The 19,307-nt window shown below is 31.5% G+C and overlaps 1 protein-coding gene across 2 annotated transcripts in view; it reads left to right on the forward strand.

The window, feature by feature from the left end:
• The window catches only part of LOC145255724 (uncharacterized), a 137,755-nt gene that overhangs the window by 3,520 nt on the left and 114,928 nt on the right, over positions 1–19,307 (forward strand). For both annotated transcript variants that reach the window (XM_080114325.1, XM_080114327.1), the window contains exons 2-4: positions 5,502–5,587; positions 12,502–12,613; positions 15,661–15,796. In XM_080114325.1, coding sequence (XP_079970451.1) covers positions 5,502–5,587; positions 12,502–12,613; positions 15,661–15,796 — 334 coding nt within the window. The remainder of the gene's footprint in view (positions 1–5,501; positions 5,588–12,501; positions 12,614–15,660; positions 15,797–19,307) is intronic.

Consider the following 19,307-nt stretch of genomic DNA (forward strand, 5'->3'; position numbering starts at 1 on the left):
AGCTGTTGATTTCCTTTGGAAATTGAAGAGACGTTCGTAGAGAATACAATTAGTGGGGATGATAAACAATAAGTGAATACTGGGGAAAGCTACATCTAATACTCTTTTCCAGTTAATAATAGGAAGATTTCTTGACTGTAGAGTCAAGCTCACCATTTGCCAGATGATTCTGTTATATCTCTCCAGTTGTTCATTATCTAAAGGATTGTATGCAGTTCAACTTCAAGAACGCAAGAAATATTTTAGTTTGTCTGACATAAAAACTGCCCCATGATTGGAGCGTGCAAAAGGATTTCCAAATATAGAGAATAGGCTAATTAGGAGTTTCCGGACAGTTACAGCTTAAATATTGGCACAAGGGAAAGCAAAATGAAAGACGGAGTATTCATCAATTATTGTCAGTGGTTAATCTGGTTATCCCCGGGGTAATATAAGTCTGAGTGCAACAATGGTAGAACAAATTCAAGATAAAGCTTCTGCAGCAGCATTTTGTTTCCCTGGCCAATAAACAATGTTGTAGCTAGCTGCCATCTTGTAATCTTCTCATATTTAATTTTGCTCTTGCCTTTGGGGTCGAATATAAAAGAGACTGATTTTTAGTCAAATGTTTTAGAAAAAATGTTTCCTGGGCAGCAAATGTTGTCATTTTTGGACGCACAGAGACTGATTGGTCTGTACTGTAATCACCTGAATTTGTAAATATGGGGCATACTGATGAGGTTTTCCAGGGTGTTGGGAAGCAATTCTCCATAAGACAATTCTTAAACAGCTTTGTATATAAGGGAGCTAGTTCTGGTTAAAGCTTTTTCAGCACTATAATTGGAATGCCGTCAGGGCCAGTTGCTTTACTGGAATCAAGATTTTTGATTAGCTTGGTAAGATCATGCACAGATATTTATATGTTGCATAGCATGTTTATATATTTATATGTTGCATAGCATGTTTATATATTTATATGTTGCATAGCATGTTTATATATTTATATGTTGCATAGCGTGTTTATATATTTATATGTTGCATAGCGTGTTTATATATTTATATGTTGCATAGCATGTTTATATATTTATATGTTGCATAGCATGTTTATATATTTATATGTTGCATAGCGTGTTTATATATTTATGTGTTGCATAGCATGTTTATATATTTATATGTTGCATAGCGTGTTTATATATTTATATGTTGCATAGCGTGTTTATATATTTATATGTTGCATAGCATGTTTATATATTTATATGTTGCATAGTGTGTTTATATATTTATATGTTGCATAGCGTGTTTATATATTTATATGTTGCATAGCATGTTTATATATTTATATGTTGCATAGCATGTTTATATATTTATATGTTGCATAGCATGTTTATATATTTATATTTTGCATAGCATGTTTATATATTTATATGTTGCATAGCATGTTTATATATTTATATGTTGCATAGAATGTTTATATATTTATATGTTGCATAGCGTGTTTATATATTTATATGTTGCATAGCATGTTTATATATTTATATGTTGCATAGCATGTTTATATATTTATGTGTTGCATAGCATGTTTATATATTTATATTTTGCATAGCATGTTTATATATTTATATGTTGCATAGCATGTTTATATATTTATATGTTGCATAGCATGTTTATATATTTATATGTTGCATAGCATGTTTATATATTTATATGTTGCATAGCGTGTTTATATATTTATATGTTGCATAGCATGTTTATATATTTATATGTTGCATAGCATGTTTATATATTTATATGTTGCATAGCATGTTTATATATTTATATTTTGCATAGCATGTTTATATATTTATATGTTGCATAGCATGTTTATATATTTATATGTTGCATAGCATGTTTATATATTTATATGTTGCATAGCGTGTTTATATATTTATATGTTGCATAGCATGTTTATATATTTATATGTTGCATAGCATGTTTATATATTTATATGTTGCATAGCATGTTTATATATTTATATTTTGCATAGCATGTTTATATATTTATATGTTGCATAGCATGTTTATATATTTATATGTTGCATAGCATGTTTATATATTTATATGTTGCATAGCGTGTTTATATATTTATATGTTGCATAGCGTGTTTATATATTTATATGTTGCATAGCATGTTTATATATTTATATGTTGCATAGCATGTTTATATATTTATATGTTGCATAGCGTGTTTATATATTTATGTGTTGCATAGCATGTTTATATATTTATATGTTGCATAGCGTGTTTATATATTTATATGTTGCATTGCGTGTTTATATATTTATATGTTGCATAGCATGTTTATATATTTATATGTTGCATAGTGTGTTTATATATTTATATGTTGCATAGCGTGTTTATATATTTATATGTTGCATAGCATGTTTATATATTTATATGTTGCATAGCATGTTTATATATTTATATGTTGCATAGCGTGTTTATATATTTATATGTTGCATAGCATGTTTATATATTTATATGTTGCATAGCATGTTTATATATTTATATGTTGCATAGCATGTTTATATATTTATATTTTGCATAGCATGTTTATATATTTATATGTTGCATAGCATGTTTATATATTTATATGTTGCATAGCATGTTTATATATTTATATGTTGCATAGCGTGTTTATATATTTATATGTTGCATAGCGTGTTTATATATTTATATGTTGCATAGCATGTTTATATATTTATATGTTGCATAGCGTGTTTATATATTTATATGTTGCATAGCGTGTTTTTATATTTATATGTTGCATAGCGTGTTTATATATTTATATGTTGCATAGCGTGTTTATATATTTATATGTTGCATAGTGTGTTTATATATTTATATGTTGCATAGCATGTTTATATATTTATATGTTGCATAGCGTGTTTATATATTTATATGTTGCATAGCGTGTTTATATATTTATATGTTGCATAGCGTGTTTATATATTTATATGTTGCATAGCGTGTTTTCAGATACACAAGGAAATATAAGGACTTAGGCAGCCTTGATTGCATATAGAATTAGCTGCAAATAATTTAGGTTTATAGAATTAGCTGCAAAATTCTTGGCAAAGAGTTTGGCTGTGTCCAATGCTGACGAGATTATGTCAGGTCTATTGATGATGGTCGGGATAGAGCACACGCTTCTGTTCAGGATCCTGTTTGTTATTTGTCAAAACTGGTGAGAACCAACCCACTGCTTAGCTACTTTAGACTTAATGGACTGAGCATACAACTCTCTCTCGCATTCTTTATTACTCTTTTATAGTGATTGATGGCAGTCTTCAAAGTGTCTTTAGTCTCAGTACATCTATTACATTCGAAGCAGTGAAAAAAGTGATTTCTGTGCACAATGGCAGCAGCACATTCTGGAGAGAATCACGGTTGGCTGTAAGGTTTTTGCAGGAATTTTTGGAGAGTATGAAGCGATCTATACCTACAATTAAGCATTCTGTCTGATACTTTGGAGTACACATTCTTTTTAAACGTAAAACATAGTGGTAGGTCTTGTATAAATGTACGGACGCTATCCCAGTCAGTCATAGAGTATCGATGGGGATATATGTCTGAGAACTTATTACATTTGACTGATATAACCGAGTGGTTGGCAGATTCCAGTGGAGACAGAATGGAAGATGAACGTAGCTCATGGCAAATTGTGAGAAAAAGGTCTAGGAGATGCATACAGTGTCGGGCATACAGGTGACTTTGTGAACAATCTGAGTTAGGTCATAAGCAATGGAGAAATCGTGACAGAACCTCCCCTCATCATCTGTCTTTGAGCGGACTAACCATTCCACATTGTGAACACTAAAGTCTCTACAGATGAGTTAGCCGAAGGATGAGGAGATAAGATGTGGTAAATTTTTTCAGATATGCTTAAGAGCATAGTAGCTGCTGTTGTGGGGGCAATAGAGGGCAACCATAAATGCGGTGGTGTGAGCAAGTGTAACCTGGAAGCACATATTGGTAATTTAGGATCTTCTCTGGAGATGTCCCTACCACATCTCTAATGTAGGCACATATTCCATGCCCATGACGACTTTGGGGGTCAGATCTTGATGTTAAATTTGAGTATCCTTTAATTACGAACTCATCTAGGAAAATAGTCGGTTCAATGTCAGTTTCACTTAGGAATAATAGGTTTGGTTTGGTCTCCTGTAATTGGGTTTCAACCTCTGGAAGATTGGAACATAGACCCCTGAATGGATCCTTAGGGCATGCCAGCATTGATACTTTGTGCTTCGGACTTCTTCCATGGACAACTACTTCTATAAACCTATCAGAGAGAAAAGATTCAAGTGTTGAGAAAACATTTCCAGCTTGGAAATATATCAAATGTCTTTGATATGTCAAGAGCTATTGCTCTTTAGAGGAAGTCCCCGGCAATAGATTCATTGATCCTATGTGAAATTACAGTCAGTACATCAGCTTCAGATCTCGCAGGATGGAAACCATATTGTTTGTCACTGAGTAGGTTATTTTTGATGTGCTGGTTGACAATTTCTCTATTTAACACGGATTCAAGCAATTGACACACAGAAGATTAATTGGTCTGTACTGAGATGCAATGCAGAAGTCCATTATTTTGTAAATACTGGGCAAATTAATGAGAGTTTCCAAGGTGTTGGCAAGCATTTCTCCTTTAGGCAAGAATGGGTGCTAGTTTTGATTGTAGCCTTTTCAGTACTATAACTGGAATATTGGCAGGATCGGTTGCTTTGCTGGCATCAAGGTTCTTGATGAATGTGGCAACATCACAAACAGATATGTGAATGTCGCTCAGATTATTTTCAGTCTTGGGAGGAAATTTAGGAGGTAGGAGACCCTGATTCCATAGGATTGAGTTTGATGCAAAGTTCTTGGCAAAGAGTTTGGCTTTGATACTAACGAAATCACCTCAGGTCCTTTGATGATGATCAGGATAGAGACATGCATCTGTTGAGAACCTTGTTTGTTATTTGCCAAAACTTACGGAAACGAAGCCTCTTTTCTTCTACTTCCAACTTGATGAACTGAACATATGATTATCTCGTATTTGCTATAATCCTTTTGCAGAGATTTCTAGCACTTCTAAAGACGACTTTTGTTTTTCATATTTAAAACAATTGAAGTAGTGTTTTTTGTGTGCAATGGCGGCAGCACATTCCAAGGGTGTACCGTGGTTGACTGTTCAGTTTCTGTTGGAATTCTTTGAAGGTTATGTAACCGTGTATGCCAACGATTGACCAATCAGTTAAGTCGGATGCTATATTGGACATGTTCTTTTTAAACATAGAGCATAGTTTTATTTCAACCATAAAATTGACACAGAATACTGGGAGTTCTTAACAGATTTGAAAAATTGAAAATTAATGGATAATGATTTAAAATGTTACATAGGATATTAGTTTGCTTTTATCAAAGTAAAAAAATTAATTTGTTTGTTTTATAAGCATGAATTAAAAATATATATATATATATATTTTTCTTCTCCAACAGATTTTTATTTACAGAATAAAGAAATTAATGAGTATGAGAAAATTCGCAACAGCATCAATAATGTAATTAATTGCCTGCAGACTTTGGTAAATATTTTTTCATTTTTTTTTTTTTTTATAAATTTGTAAATAAAGTAATTGTAAAATTCATGTTTGTTTATGTTCAAAGATGTCTGACTGGCTGTTGCATAATGGGATTGGTTTCTTTGAAAATACGTCTTTCTTTGTCAGTTGGGACTTCTTGACTGATAGAAATTTTTGTTGATAGGAGGTCTTTTTATGATTTTTAAGAAATACTTCTGTGGTTATAGGAGAGATATGCTCAGGCTGAGAAAATGTGGGGACAAAAATTGAAGTACATTATGAAGATGACTGTGACTGACGATGGCGTTCTTGTGATTTATATATTTTATGTATAGTGTATATGTTGCATCATCATCATCATCATCATCATCATCATCATCATCATCATTTGTTTTACATTTGTTTTAGACATTTATAGTTATGGAGAGGTTTCACAAGCATGCGCTAAATCATCAGCATATGTGTTGGACAGCTTTTAGAAATTGATTTTGAAACTAACTTTTGATCAGATCTTTAGTTATCCCTCTTTCTCTCGGGTCAATGTTTATTATTATATCTTTTCATGTTTTTCTTTACTTTCCCCGGCCAACTAACCCTGCTATATCAACTGTTCTACATCTACTAAACCAAGAGCTCTCTTTCATATTTTCAATGTGACTAAACTAGACATCTTTCTATATTGTCTAGATTTAATCAGAACGAAACTTGTCTTTAAAACTCACATTCATGTTTGTTTATGTTCAAAGATGTCTGACTGGCTGTTGCATAATGGGATTGGTTTCTTTGAAAATACGTCTTTCTTTGTCAGTTGGGACTTCTTGACTGATAGAAATTTTTGTTGATAGGAGGTCTTTTTATGATTTTTAAGAAATACTTCTGTGGTTATAGGAGAGATATGCTCAGGCTGAGAAAATGTGGGGACAAAAATTGAAGTACATTATGAAGATGACTGTGACTGACGATGGCGTTCTTGTGATTTACTGATCATATCATTCTTATATACACTGATCATATCATTCTTATATAATTTCTCTTCATTTAACAAGGCCAGATCTGGCCATTCATTCCCATACATAATTACATTGTACACAAGAGTTGTAACACTCTGCTAGTTAGTTACTCTTGTAATTTTACTCATACCAACTCCTCCCTGTGTTCCAATCGTATCAACAATGTATCAAACTTCTGAATAATCTCAATAGCTTTGTCATCCAAATATACTTTCTCCATGTCTGAGTTTTCAACTGCTTCCACTTCTTGCACCCAAACTGTAATTCCATTGCACTTCTTGTGTAACTAATGCATAAAAGCATTTCAAAAAATGTGTTGCTTCCATAAACTGATCAAAGTAATGTTCCTCTTTTCAACACTAGTAGCATTCACTTTCAGACCTTACTTTCGTCCAACTCTTAAATTAAAAATTAGCATGTTGACCTTCTATTATTTCACATGCAAGCACTAAATCACTAGCATATCTTCTGGATTTCTAAGATGAAACTCCATGAACAACGATTTTCATACACAAATTAAAAGCAAAATCTTGATACAGATCCAAATGATATCCACACATTAAAGCTGTCACTAAATGTGCTGTTAACATAACTTTGAAATATTAGTTATGGTTAAATTTATTAAATTAAATTTATTAAATTTTATTGCATTGCAATTTTGAAAAATTGTAGGTAAAATATGTTCTATATTGAGGGATGAAGAGGAAAAGTAAATCCTGTGTGGCTGTAATGTCAGAAGCAAGAAGTAAGATGTCAGTTATCCTGTTTGTAATAGAACTGACAGCTTCAAAACCTGTGAGGTATAACCTCCTTCTTACCACAACCGGTCGGGAGTGGAGGAATACATAGTAATAGCAGTTGAGCACAATCAGGATATCTTCAATTTAAATAAAGAATGGAACTATCAATAAAGAATGCATTGTTGTTAAGATGTTTGCAGCCAATGAAGAATAATGTGATGAATAAAAAATGGCGTAATCATGCAATAATGAGTTTCTTCTGCATCTGGATTCAATAAGCACGCTTATATTTCTTTTTATTTATATCAAATAAAAAAACATGAACAAATGTAAAATGTATCGGGCCTCTATACTAGGCCATAACGATTTGTGACATTACACATATAACAAAATATTTACCTAACAGTTTCTAATGCTTCATTGATTATCTGCTTGTACCTTTCAGCTTATAAAAAGAGGGAATACAGACATACTTCAATAGACAAAAAAATCACAGATTTATGAGTTTTTGTGAAATCTTCTATCTACACAGTGTCTCAAAAATGTAAAAATGTACTCACACTTCAAATGACGATAAAGCCTTTATTTATGAACATAGAGTGAAATAGAATAGCTTCGAATACAAAAGACAAATGTATTTGAAGAATCATATTCGCAAATGTTCAAATTGATGACCATTATTTTCCAGACAACGATAATAGCAGCCAAAGTGTGAGTCAATTTTTTAGATACCCTGTGTATAAAATTCAATACTTGTTTTATGATTGGTGAGGTATGATTAGATATTATAATGGTTAGATATTATAATGGTTAGATATTATAATGGTTAGATATTATAATGGTTAGATGTTGGGTTTACATATATTATATGACCATTATCTTTTAAGTATGGCTCGTAAGTAGTTTTATTGAAGTCTAGAAAGGCATCAAAGAAATTAGTTATTTTTATATTATGTAATAGGATCCCGGGTGATGGCAGGGACCCCTGTTCAGACAGATGAGGATGAGGTATGGTTAGGGGGGTTATGCTGACACTTGGTCAATGGAAGATAGATGTTCATGATCCATCAGAAAAATAATATCTGTTTCAATGAAAGGAAAATATAAATCTGATAATGGGATTCTTTGGAGCTTGGGAGAGAGATTGTTTTTCTAGTTGCTTTGGTAAAAATGGATTTTAAATAACTAATTAAGGCAGACAAATACACTAGATTAGATTCAAAAAGTCTGTTTTGGTGTCTAGGAAATGTTTCATTTGGTTCACCTGTTATACTTAAGTGCTAGACCACCAAGTAAGTGATGGGAATTGAATCTTGGAAGATAATACAGTTTCTTGGAGGGAAAAGTAATTTGAGTTAAAGAAAAAGAAAGAAAAAGGAGTTAAAGAGAGATATGGTTATAAAAAGAAAAAGAAGAGATTCACAAGAAAAGAGAAAAGAAAAAAATATGAATAATGCGATAGAGAAAGGAAAAGTAATCTTCAACTGACACAGGGGGAAGAAGACGATTTAATAAAAACGATTGTGTTTTTAGAAATAAGAGACTTTTACTGGCTGGCATCAAGGGGTGCATATCGCCTTCGGCTCCTGTCCGATGGGGGTGGGGGCCAACTCCCCGGAGAAGTTAAGGTGAAAAGCTCTTGTTCCTAGCTGAGAAATTGTCTAAACAAACTTAAGTTGTACAACCTGCATCACGAAGCCGTTAAGAACCCAAAGAACTGAACTTTATACAAGTGTACCCTGTATATCTTGAGAATATTTTACTCCATAATTATTTTGTTTGTTTATAAGAAAATTGCCCAAGTTTTTCTTTACTTCTCGATTGCCGGCCTAAATGAAGATGCAGTTTTATTTAAGATATGCCTTGACGCCAGACGATGGAGGACACAGATCAGATTCAGCATGAAGTCCAAGTGACAGCCGAAGTAGACAGTGTTGTCACACAGACTTAGGGTCATGCACATTTCGCATGCCCTGAGCAGCAGAGCGGTATTTTCCAGTGACCAGTGAGAGTCTGGTCACTCTTAAAGGGTCCACCACTAAACAGTTAAGAGTGTAGCCCTGCTGGGTTGTGTCTATGGTCCTGTGAGCCGGGATTGACGAACACGGCCAGGGGTATATCACAAATATGGTCCCGTGAACCAGAATCTGACGGATGCGGCCCAGAGGGTTACAATTAGCCACCACTTCTATTTTTAGATCTAACTTTTCATTTCCATGTGCATTATTTTTCTGAAATTTTCTATGTGCATTATTTTTCTGAAATTTTCCCCCTTAACTTAATTAAAATCTCTTATCCAACACATTATCCCTATTCAGGCCAATAGCAGATTCCTAACTCTATCGGGAGAAGACTTAGCAACATTTTTAGTGACGAAAATGTATTTAAGAAATCAAGCAACGTCTACAACAAAAAATAGTGGGTCTCATAATGTCGAAATCTAATACAGACAACAGGACACAAATATAATAAGACTAAAAAAGAAGAAAAATGTTAAAAACCAAACTCGGCAAAAAAGGTTTCTAGATCTCATTGAAAAACACTTTCTCGTCAGAAACCCCTTACACAAAATCTTTAATAAACCAAACCTAAAACTGTCCTATAGTTGTTGTGAAAACTTAGAAATGATAATTAAAGCACATAGTAAAGAAAAAATAATAACAAAATTAGTAAAAAAAAAAAAAAAAAAAGTGACCAACATACAACAATAAAAATAACACAAAAGACAATAATATTAAAATAATAATATTATTATTAAAATAATATTAGAAATAGTAATGATCCAAACACTAATAGAACTAAAAACATGGTCAGAAAAATTGTAATTGTAAAACTCAGGCACATTGTCCATTACAAAATAAATACCTAATCAAAAGCATCGTTAACCAGGTCACAATATTTACCAAGGAAAAACTCAAATAACAAGAAATATTACGTAAGTATGACCTCCCTGGATTTTAAAAGCAGATACTATAACCGCAGGAGTACATTTAAAAACAAAAAGAACATGCTGAATAAAAACAACATTAGGGGACCACTCAAAGTGGACGCTCGCCAGTAATCAAGTGGAAAATTGTACAGCGATCCAGCATATATAGGAACTTGTACGACCTGTGTAGAGAATTTTTGAATGAGAAATTAGCTATCCTAACTTTTAAAGAACCTCAAATGTAATTAGACTGCAAGAGTGAAATAACAAACGTATACACAAAATAAATTTTACTTTAGAATAAAAACCACATAAAAAGCTAAAAAAGCCAAAATAAATTAATGAATAAGGAAAACAACAACAATAATAGTTATAATTATAATAGTTATAATAATAATAAATAAACAAATAAATAAACTGCTATAAACTAAAATGTAAGCGAACACATATGAACACACCAGATTAAAAACTGCGTCAATTCTAACACAAAGAAAAGAGGGATCCATCTTTCCAAAAACAAAGAAAGGGGTCGATTAGAGGTCAAGTGAACCTCTGCCTGATAAACAAGCGATTATTGGCTGTGATAAATCGGTGTATATATAACAAAAATTCTGATTGGCTAACTGGCAAACTCGGGAATATATAAAAACATGCAGTAACATCGATTCCATGCAACAGCCTGACAAATTCTCACAAGGATGAAACGCGGTAAATTTTTGTGTAGCTTACTTGTTGTATATATTTTCCAAATTCTCTCTCTCTCTCTCTCTCTCTATATATATATATATATATATATATATATATATATATATATATCGTCGCCGGCGGCGCCAACACCCACTCGTGTCCGAGTATCGGGTCCATCATCTGCATCCTATCTTCTAGAATGCCTATACTTTACATGGCTTGCAAGGCCCAACCGGTAGTAGAAGAGTTGCGGGCAGTATTTGCAAGGGACTCTAGGTGGGGGGGGGGGATTCTTCTTGTTTTCTCCTTCTTCTTCTCCTAGCCTTTTCATATGCCATAGAGAAAAAAATGCTGCCTGAATATACATATTTTAAATAATCTATAATATAAATCTCTGTCTACATGTATGTATGTATGTATGTATGTATGTATGTATGCCTAAAACTTTCAACAGGGGCGACGGATATTCACGATATTGGTATCATTTTGAAGTCGACCCTTCAGATGACAAATATCGAAAAATTGGTCAAAAACATTGATTCCTTCACTCTCAACTGGGCTCTTTTCTACAGGGAAAGGTTGCTTTTTTCGCCACTATTTTCGAAAGTCATCGCCGCTTTTCGATTGACTAGCCTTAATTTAAATCTACGTCACTTCCGGTTTGGCGATGGACGAAACAACAAAGACGTCACATATTTTTCCCCCTGTTCTTTTTCCTCCTTCGCGATACAGGTTCGAGCCTGCCTGCCTGCCTACTACCACTTTTTTTTTCAACACACATCTCCAAACACCCAGGCAACACTGGGCACCCAGGCTTGTATATATATATATATATATATATATATATATATATATATATATATATATATATATATATATATATATATATATATATATATATATATTATTTAAAACATGTATATTTAGGCAGCACTTTTTCTCTATGGCACATTTCATTAAATAAAATAGACACTTTTTGTCTATTAATTCTATTTTCGATCATTTCCAACTTCCAAATAACTTCTAGTGGGAACTGGTTGGTGTAATCACCATATTTATCATAAGTCCGAGTACTTTCCAATTCGAAAGTTGGAAAGGATCGAAAATAGAATTAATAGACAAAAACATCTATTTTATTTAATGAAATATGCCATATATATTATCATAAATGACAAAAGTCTATATTCTAAATTTTAAGATGTTGACCATCTTACCATTTATTCTTTCAAGTATGTTTGACATGCGCAATTCTTGACAGCACCTGTTTCGTAGCACAAAATCATTCATTTAATTCTTATATCATTCAATGAACTTATTTTGCCCTTAACTCATCAGAAAAAAGCATGTACCCATTTTAAAAGAAAATAAATGCATATGGAGATGATTACAAAATCCGAAAATTTGGGAGAGTAATTTTTTTCTTTTATTGCACTATCTTTAAATTTTTTGAATATATATATATATATATATATAGTTTTTATTTTTCATGTAGGCAATTTTACATTTTTGTATTGTCATATTGTATCAATTTATTTATTTTTGTACACACAGGATAAATGTCGTTTGCAACTCCATGAAGAACTTGAAAAAGAAGCCATCACAACATTTGCTCTTTATCACACAACTAAGAATCTCCCTTTGTCGATCCAAGTGGAAATCAGGGGTATGTCGTCTTTTTTTAAATCTATCGATAGTTGATCTGAAATTATACACGTTGTTAACAATGTATTAATATTACAAATGTGAACTTATGCTGGTATGTACTTTTGTAAGGAAGTAGAGATACTAGATTGATTAGAGCGGCTTATAAATTTTATAACATAGATGAACATAAAATACTGAATTATTATTGTCTACATAATGTTTTATGCAAACTGGAAAAAAAGGGAAAAGTGGAAGTCAGTCATAAAAATTCAGTGAATTTGCAAAGATTGCAAATATTGCCTACATTAATGAAAATATTTTCTTCTTTAAGTATAATCTATTAATAATAAATAGAAAAATATATATTATTAATTACTATTCACTATATTGCTTACATTCGCTAGTGACAACAAAGATGGCGCTCATGTTAATTAACAATCGCTGCTGATAAAAAAGATGGCCACATCTCAAAAATATTTCTAGTAGGATAAAATATTTTCTGAAATTAATAAAATTGAATCGCAGTTTATTTTTCTGAAGAATATGATGCCACGATTATCAAAAAGAACTAGCTAATCAAAATTAAATACTGATTTTGTAAGACAGAGATCGATGACAAATTTTAAGAAATAGATCAACTTCACTTAATGTATATATAATACAGCTTATGAAACAGGTTACATATGCATAGAATTTCTGTTCTAAATTTCAGAAGAATGTGTTCAATGTTTTCCAGAATTCAGAGTTCACTTCAATATATATATAAGAGCAAACAGTTAATAAAACATGTTAAAAAACACTTTGAAAAAGAGTTAAAAACATATTTAATCTGAAAAAGAAACACTTGATAAGTGGATAGTCCTTAATCTGCGGAGTTTCGAAGAAATACTTTCCTTCTCATCAGAGGGTAGGAATTAGCAAAATGCAGGATCGGATTTTGCATACAAAAGTATTTGATGAAACAAGTAAGTCAAAGGTTTTACTTGATAACAAAAAGTGAAGTAGAGGGAATATGGTGAAGAAAAAGGTGATTACACGTGAATGGATAGTCTGGTGAAAGGTAAATAATCCAATGACGGTAAAATCCAAAAATATAAATCCAAGAAAGTTAATTGAGTTCCCATTTGCACAAGTAAAATCCAAAGAAATCACGTAATTATTTTTATTTTATTATATATATATATATATATATATATATATATATATATATGAGAGAGAGAGAGAAACTGGAAAAAATTTGAATGCCTATACACTGTTCTCGTATGTCTAAGGTTATTACAAGGGTTTTTCAGACAACTTGGTATGAGTATACTTTCCCTAAAAACATCCTCACCAAATATTTTAACAAAAATCCTCACCAAATATATTAAATAACATAGTATTCGAAGCTAAAATAAGATGCCCTCTGTATGGCTACTCTGTACCGGCATAAACGTGCACTTCCTAAAAGTAATGTTGCCTCTACTAACATCACTAAGCGGGATACTTTAATAGACTAGATGAATGCTTGTCCTGCAATCCGGTAAAACCAAGAAACCATAAAAAAAGATATACCATAATGTAGTTAACTGGTCAATTAGTGAGAGGCAAATTAATGTGCTTAACTTCTTTACTAACTTTTGATTTGGTAAAAAGGAATTAGGTAAAGGAGAATGTTAATGGAATATTAGAATATCTATGCATCTTATGTAGAGATCAAGTGTTATCCCTTAGGAATGAGGCCCTTTGATTTTTGAGCACTTCGACTGAAATAAAATGAAGCAAAAAAAACAATATATTTTATTATTTTTTTTAATTCTATTTTCTCCACAAACAACGCACATAGCCACTTTGATGTAAGGAGCTACTATACTATCTGTGACATAATTTACAGGGATACTAGGTAGGAAGTTGAGCAGCAAGATGTCTGGTCACATTACACTTGACCTTCTGTATGTCAGGGAACCAGGGACTCAGAAGGTAATTTCAAAGGCTAGAAGTCGGAGGAAAGAAACTATTAAAGTAGAAGGCTTTCTGGCTTCTGGGGATCTTTACTGTGTAGGGTAGGGTTTAGCTGCTGTCGGGTTTTTCAGGGGTATTTATGCCGAGGGGGTACAAGGGCTTGAAGTTCTTCAGATCACCTACCATTAGAATACTTGTAAAACATGCAGAGGGATGCAACATTTCGTCAATGGGACAGAAGTTGAAGCTTTACTGACAGTGTGGGACCTATTAGGTTGGGTCTCTCCTCTGAACCCTGTCTAAGAGTGAGAGACTAGTAGCAGATGCACCATCCCAAATATAGCATATACTCCATACATGGGCGAATAGTGACTTTGTAGAGGTAGAAAATACTTTCAGGCATAAGTAACTTTCTAGCATGGTAGAGAGAGCCCACTTTCTTTGCAGCAGCCTTGGCAATGCCATCAATGTATCTGTTACAATTTGAAAACCCTAGAAAAAGATCTCCAGTCTGTAGTGGAATGGGGACATAAATGAATAGTAACATTCAATGCTGCCAAGACTAAACTTCTTTCCTTTAATAATTACAAGAAACCTTCTCAACTACTGATAGCCATCGCTAATGATACAAAAGGTTGCTCATTTAGATGTATGTGGATGATTATATATATATATATATATATATATATATATATATATATATATGTCATCCACATACATCTAATACATCTAAATGAGCAACCTTTTGTACTTTCGAATTTCTTTTTCTACTTAGTCACGACCATTCGTAATGCATTTTTGCTAGGAATTCAACGATGCATCTCTATTTCTGATGCACGTCCATGACAGAGGTTGCTTTCTCACACCATCAACATGTGCAGCAGAGAGATTAAACTTTCAAGTGATGAATACTTGTTAAATAACAACCATGAAAATTTGATATAATATGATATTGTTCCATTAACTACTATGCACTCTTTGACCCTTATCCTAAAGTGGGCCTTGATAAGTGGTGGCTTCTATGTAAAAACGAAAAATCATCTCAATCATATTAGTTTCATTTTCATCATTTGTTCTCTTCCAATTCATTTCTTTTTGAGTTTTTCCTGTGTGTCTTTTTTGCAGAAGCCGTGCGAGCAGCTCATGCCCAAAATGAAAAGGAATTTGAAGGTAGAAGCGCCATCTTAAGTGAACTCGAAGACAAGATCTGCACGTTGAGAGATGAACAACTCACATTGGAGAAAGACAACAACACTCTTCTGTAAGCAGATTTACCATTAAGGAATGTGTCGTTTCATTGTTGATTATAAAACATGATTTCAGACTTCCAACTTCTCAGATACATACATAAGCATGAGAAAATAGTTTTTCTTTGTAATGCCACAAAGAAATCGCTAGGAGCATGGTGTAGTTTCTGTTCAGATTCTAGACTTTATCTTTTTTGTCCTCGTTCAGTGCAGGAGAAACCATTCCATACTGAGGCAATTTTTTTTTTTGTTCCAGGACTCCTTTTTGGGGAGCTCGATTTTCCTCAGATTTAAAACTGAACTTTGTGTCTTACTCTGCCCTTTTGGGGAGGCAAGTAAATAGGGGTACATGAAATACAAATTATGAAAGTAACATATATAAAATGTGATTAACTAAAAATATATAATTTTCAAAAAATAATTTTAAAGGAATATAATTCTGAAAATTAAAAAGTCTATAAGTATCTAGTGCATTCTAAATATAACTAGCAGCCCAATCATAAAATACGCTTAAATATGATATTTTAATTTATTTATAGTGATGGGACGATTCCAATATTTTTTCCCGATTCCAATAAAATTACCGATTCTATACTAAATTCCCGATTCTGATTTCCGATTCTTTATAAATCTCTAAATATTTAACCATATATCTGTATTTTTCTCTGATTACCATAAAAACACACATGTTAAATGTGCAGATATTTTTATAAACGTAAAAATATATTGTGGGGAGATTTTAGTTTCACTGATGGTTTCAAATCAATAAGTATTTATTATTTTATCACTATTACCAACAATGGAAGATTTTGCTTTAAACAAGATCAAATAAAAAAGACAATTAAAAGAATCGTTCTGGCATCGGAAAATCGGTACAAATTTTTCAAATTTCAATACCGTCAAACATTCCGATTTTTCCGATTCCTGATTCCGATTCTGATTACTGTCCCAACACTAATATATATATATATATATATATATATATATATATATATATATATATATATATATATATATATATATATATATATACTAGCAGTTCAGCCCAGCTTTGCTTGGGCTCTATGTACTGTTCATAACTTTATGTGCATATGTGTATATATATATATATATATATATATATATATATATATATATATATATATATATATTTCTGTAGAAATTATTTTCTTATAATATATATCAATCCTTATTTAAAAAGTTCAATGTAATTACACAGCAATATAGAGAATAAATGACAAAAAGTTATATTCCAAAAAATAAAATTAAAAATATTACTTTCAATATAAATAATAATGATGGGGCTGATATTGATAATAATATGAATAAATATATAAATAAATAAATAAAAAAATAAAGTAAATGTAACTAATTAATTTACAATTCAACATTAGCAGATATGAAGTTTAACTTAATAACTTATGACTATCGATTGAATTAATTTTTAATACTAACATTTTATATTGAAAAATTAGTGAATTAATTTATAATATAAATCGATTACATTTTTTAAAAATAATTTTAAGTGAAAAACATTAAAACTATATTAGAATTACTTATTACTTGAATATGGATGTCTACGCGTTGTGAAAATAAATAAAAGTAAAGTTAATATTTCGTTAGATTTGTTCCAAGGGAGGTAACTCTGCCTCACTTTATTAAGTAAATTTAATTATTTACAATTATAAAGGAGTTTTCAGATTATTTTTAAACTTAACAAAACGTAAGTATAGTTTTTGAATTGTATCATTTTAAAAATTATAATTGTAAGGATTAATAAGCTTGATTATAATGGCTAACAGAATTAAATTATGTATGGTTTTCAATTCGAATCAATTGATTAGTTATGATAACCGAAATGGACAATCGTTTTTTTTGTTGTTTTTTTCTTTTTAGCTTAGTTTAGTTTCGTATATATAAACATGTATAATAGTTTATAATTTGTTGATATTACATTCATATGTATGTATACACAAATTAGAATTAATATATTTACTAATTACTAAATAGAAAATTTTGGAAGAAGATTCATAAATTAATCAAAATTGTTAGTATGAATAGTTGGGTTTAATGACTTCGTTTGATAAAAATTCAATATGGTGTAATGGAAAAATATAAAGGTATTTGCAGCTTCCCTTCAAATTTTCGGATTTTAACCATGTCAAATCACACTTCAATTCCTTTTGTCAGATTCATTGTTGCTATTTCTTCTGATGAGTTAAGGGCATAATAGATTCACTGATTTATATAATAATTAAGTGATTGATTTTGTGCTATGAAACAGATACTGTCAAGAATTGTTTAAGTCAACTAAATTAAAGGAATAAATTATAAGATGGTCAACATCATGAATTTTAGAATATAACCTTTGTCATTTATCCTCTCTTTCTCTCTCTCTCTCTCTCTCTCCCTCTCTCTCTCTCTCTCTCTCTCTCTCTCTCTATATATATATATATATATATATATATATATATATATATATATATGTGTACCAAAAATTTGCTGAATAGTTTGCTAGAGACCGCAAAGGTCAAATCTTTTGAACTTTGACCCCTTGGTAGCCAAATTTTCGGCCAAAAGCCAAGCTTGCCACATGTCTGAATACACTTTATGTAAAATGTCAAATGTTTAGACCAAAAATTGGCTGAGAGATCAATTTTTTTTAAATTTTGACCCCAATCTTGACCTTTTAACACTTAGTGTTTTGGGCTTAAATAAAGTTAAAAAGTTTGATTCATGTCCAAGAAACCTACATCTAAAATTTCAAGTGTTTAGACCCAAAATTGGCGGAGAAGTTTGGTAGAGTTTTCAAAGGTCAAATCGTTGAACTTTGACCCCTTAATAGCCAAATTTCTCGCCAAAAACCGATTACAAGGATTTTCCCAAATCTCAATACCCCTTATGTCAAATCTTGAGTCTGTAGACTGAAAATTGACAGAGTAATTTGGTAGGGAAATACACACACAGACAATTTCACTTTTATAGATATATAGAGTACTTGGATGGCATCAATTAGAATCGAAATCAAAACATATAGCTCACTAGCATTATTCATTACCATTTTAGCTCATAATTGCATAATAAAAGTTTCAAAATCAACATAGTTGAATGTATATTTGTGCATGGATAGAAATAACACATTTAGTCGAATTACACCTGCCGAGTTCCAATTTGTTTTTAATTTTGACCTTAGCAGCTATTTTTACTGGCTAAAAAACAAATCGAATTTGTTACACATGTCCAAATGTCATATATATCAAGTTTCAAGTCTATAGACCATTTTCCACATAGACAGACAAGATCACTTATATATATATATATATATATATATATATATATATATATATATATATATATATATATATATATAAGTGAACGTGTCCGTCTGTCTGTCTGTGTACATTTTCCTTCGCAATAACTCTGTTAATATTCAGTCTACAGACTCGAAATTTGATATACTGAGAGTTGGGAAAATCTATGTGATCGATATTCGGTCAGAAATTTGGCTGTTAAGGGGGTCAAAGT

Source organism: Euprymna scolopes, chromosome 31 (assembly GCF_053919585.1).
Source record: "Euprymna scolopes isolate OS-2025 chromosome 31, ASM5391958v1, whole genome shotgun sequence".
NCBI classification, from domain to species: domain Eukaryota; kingdom Metazoa; phylum Mollusca; class Cephalopoda; order Sepiida; family Sepiolidae; genus Euprymna; species Euprymna scolopes.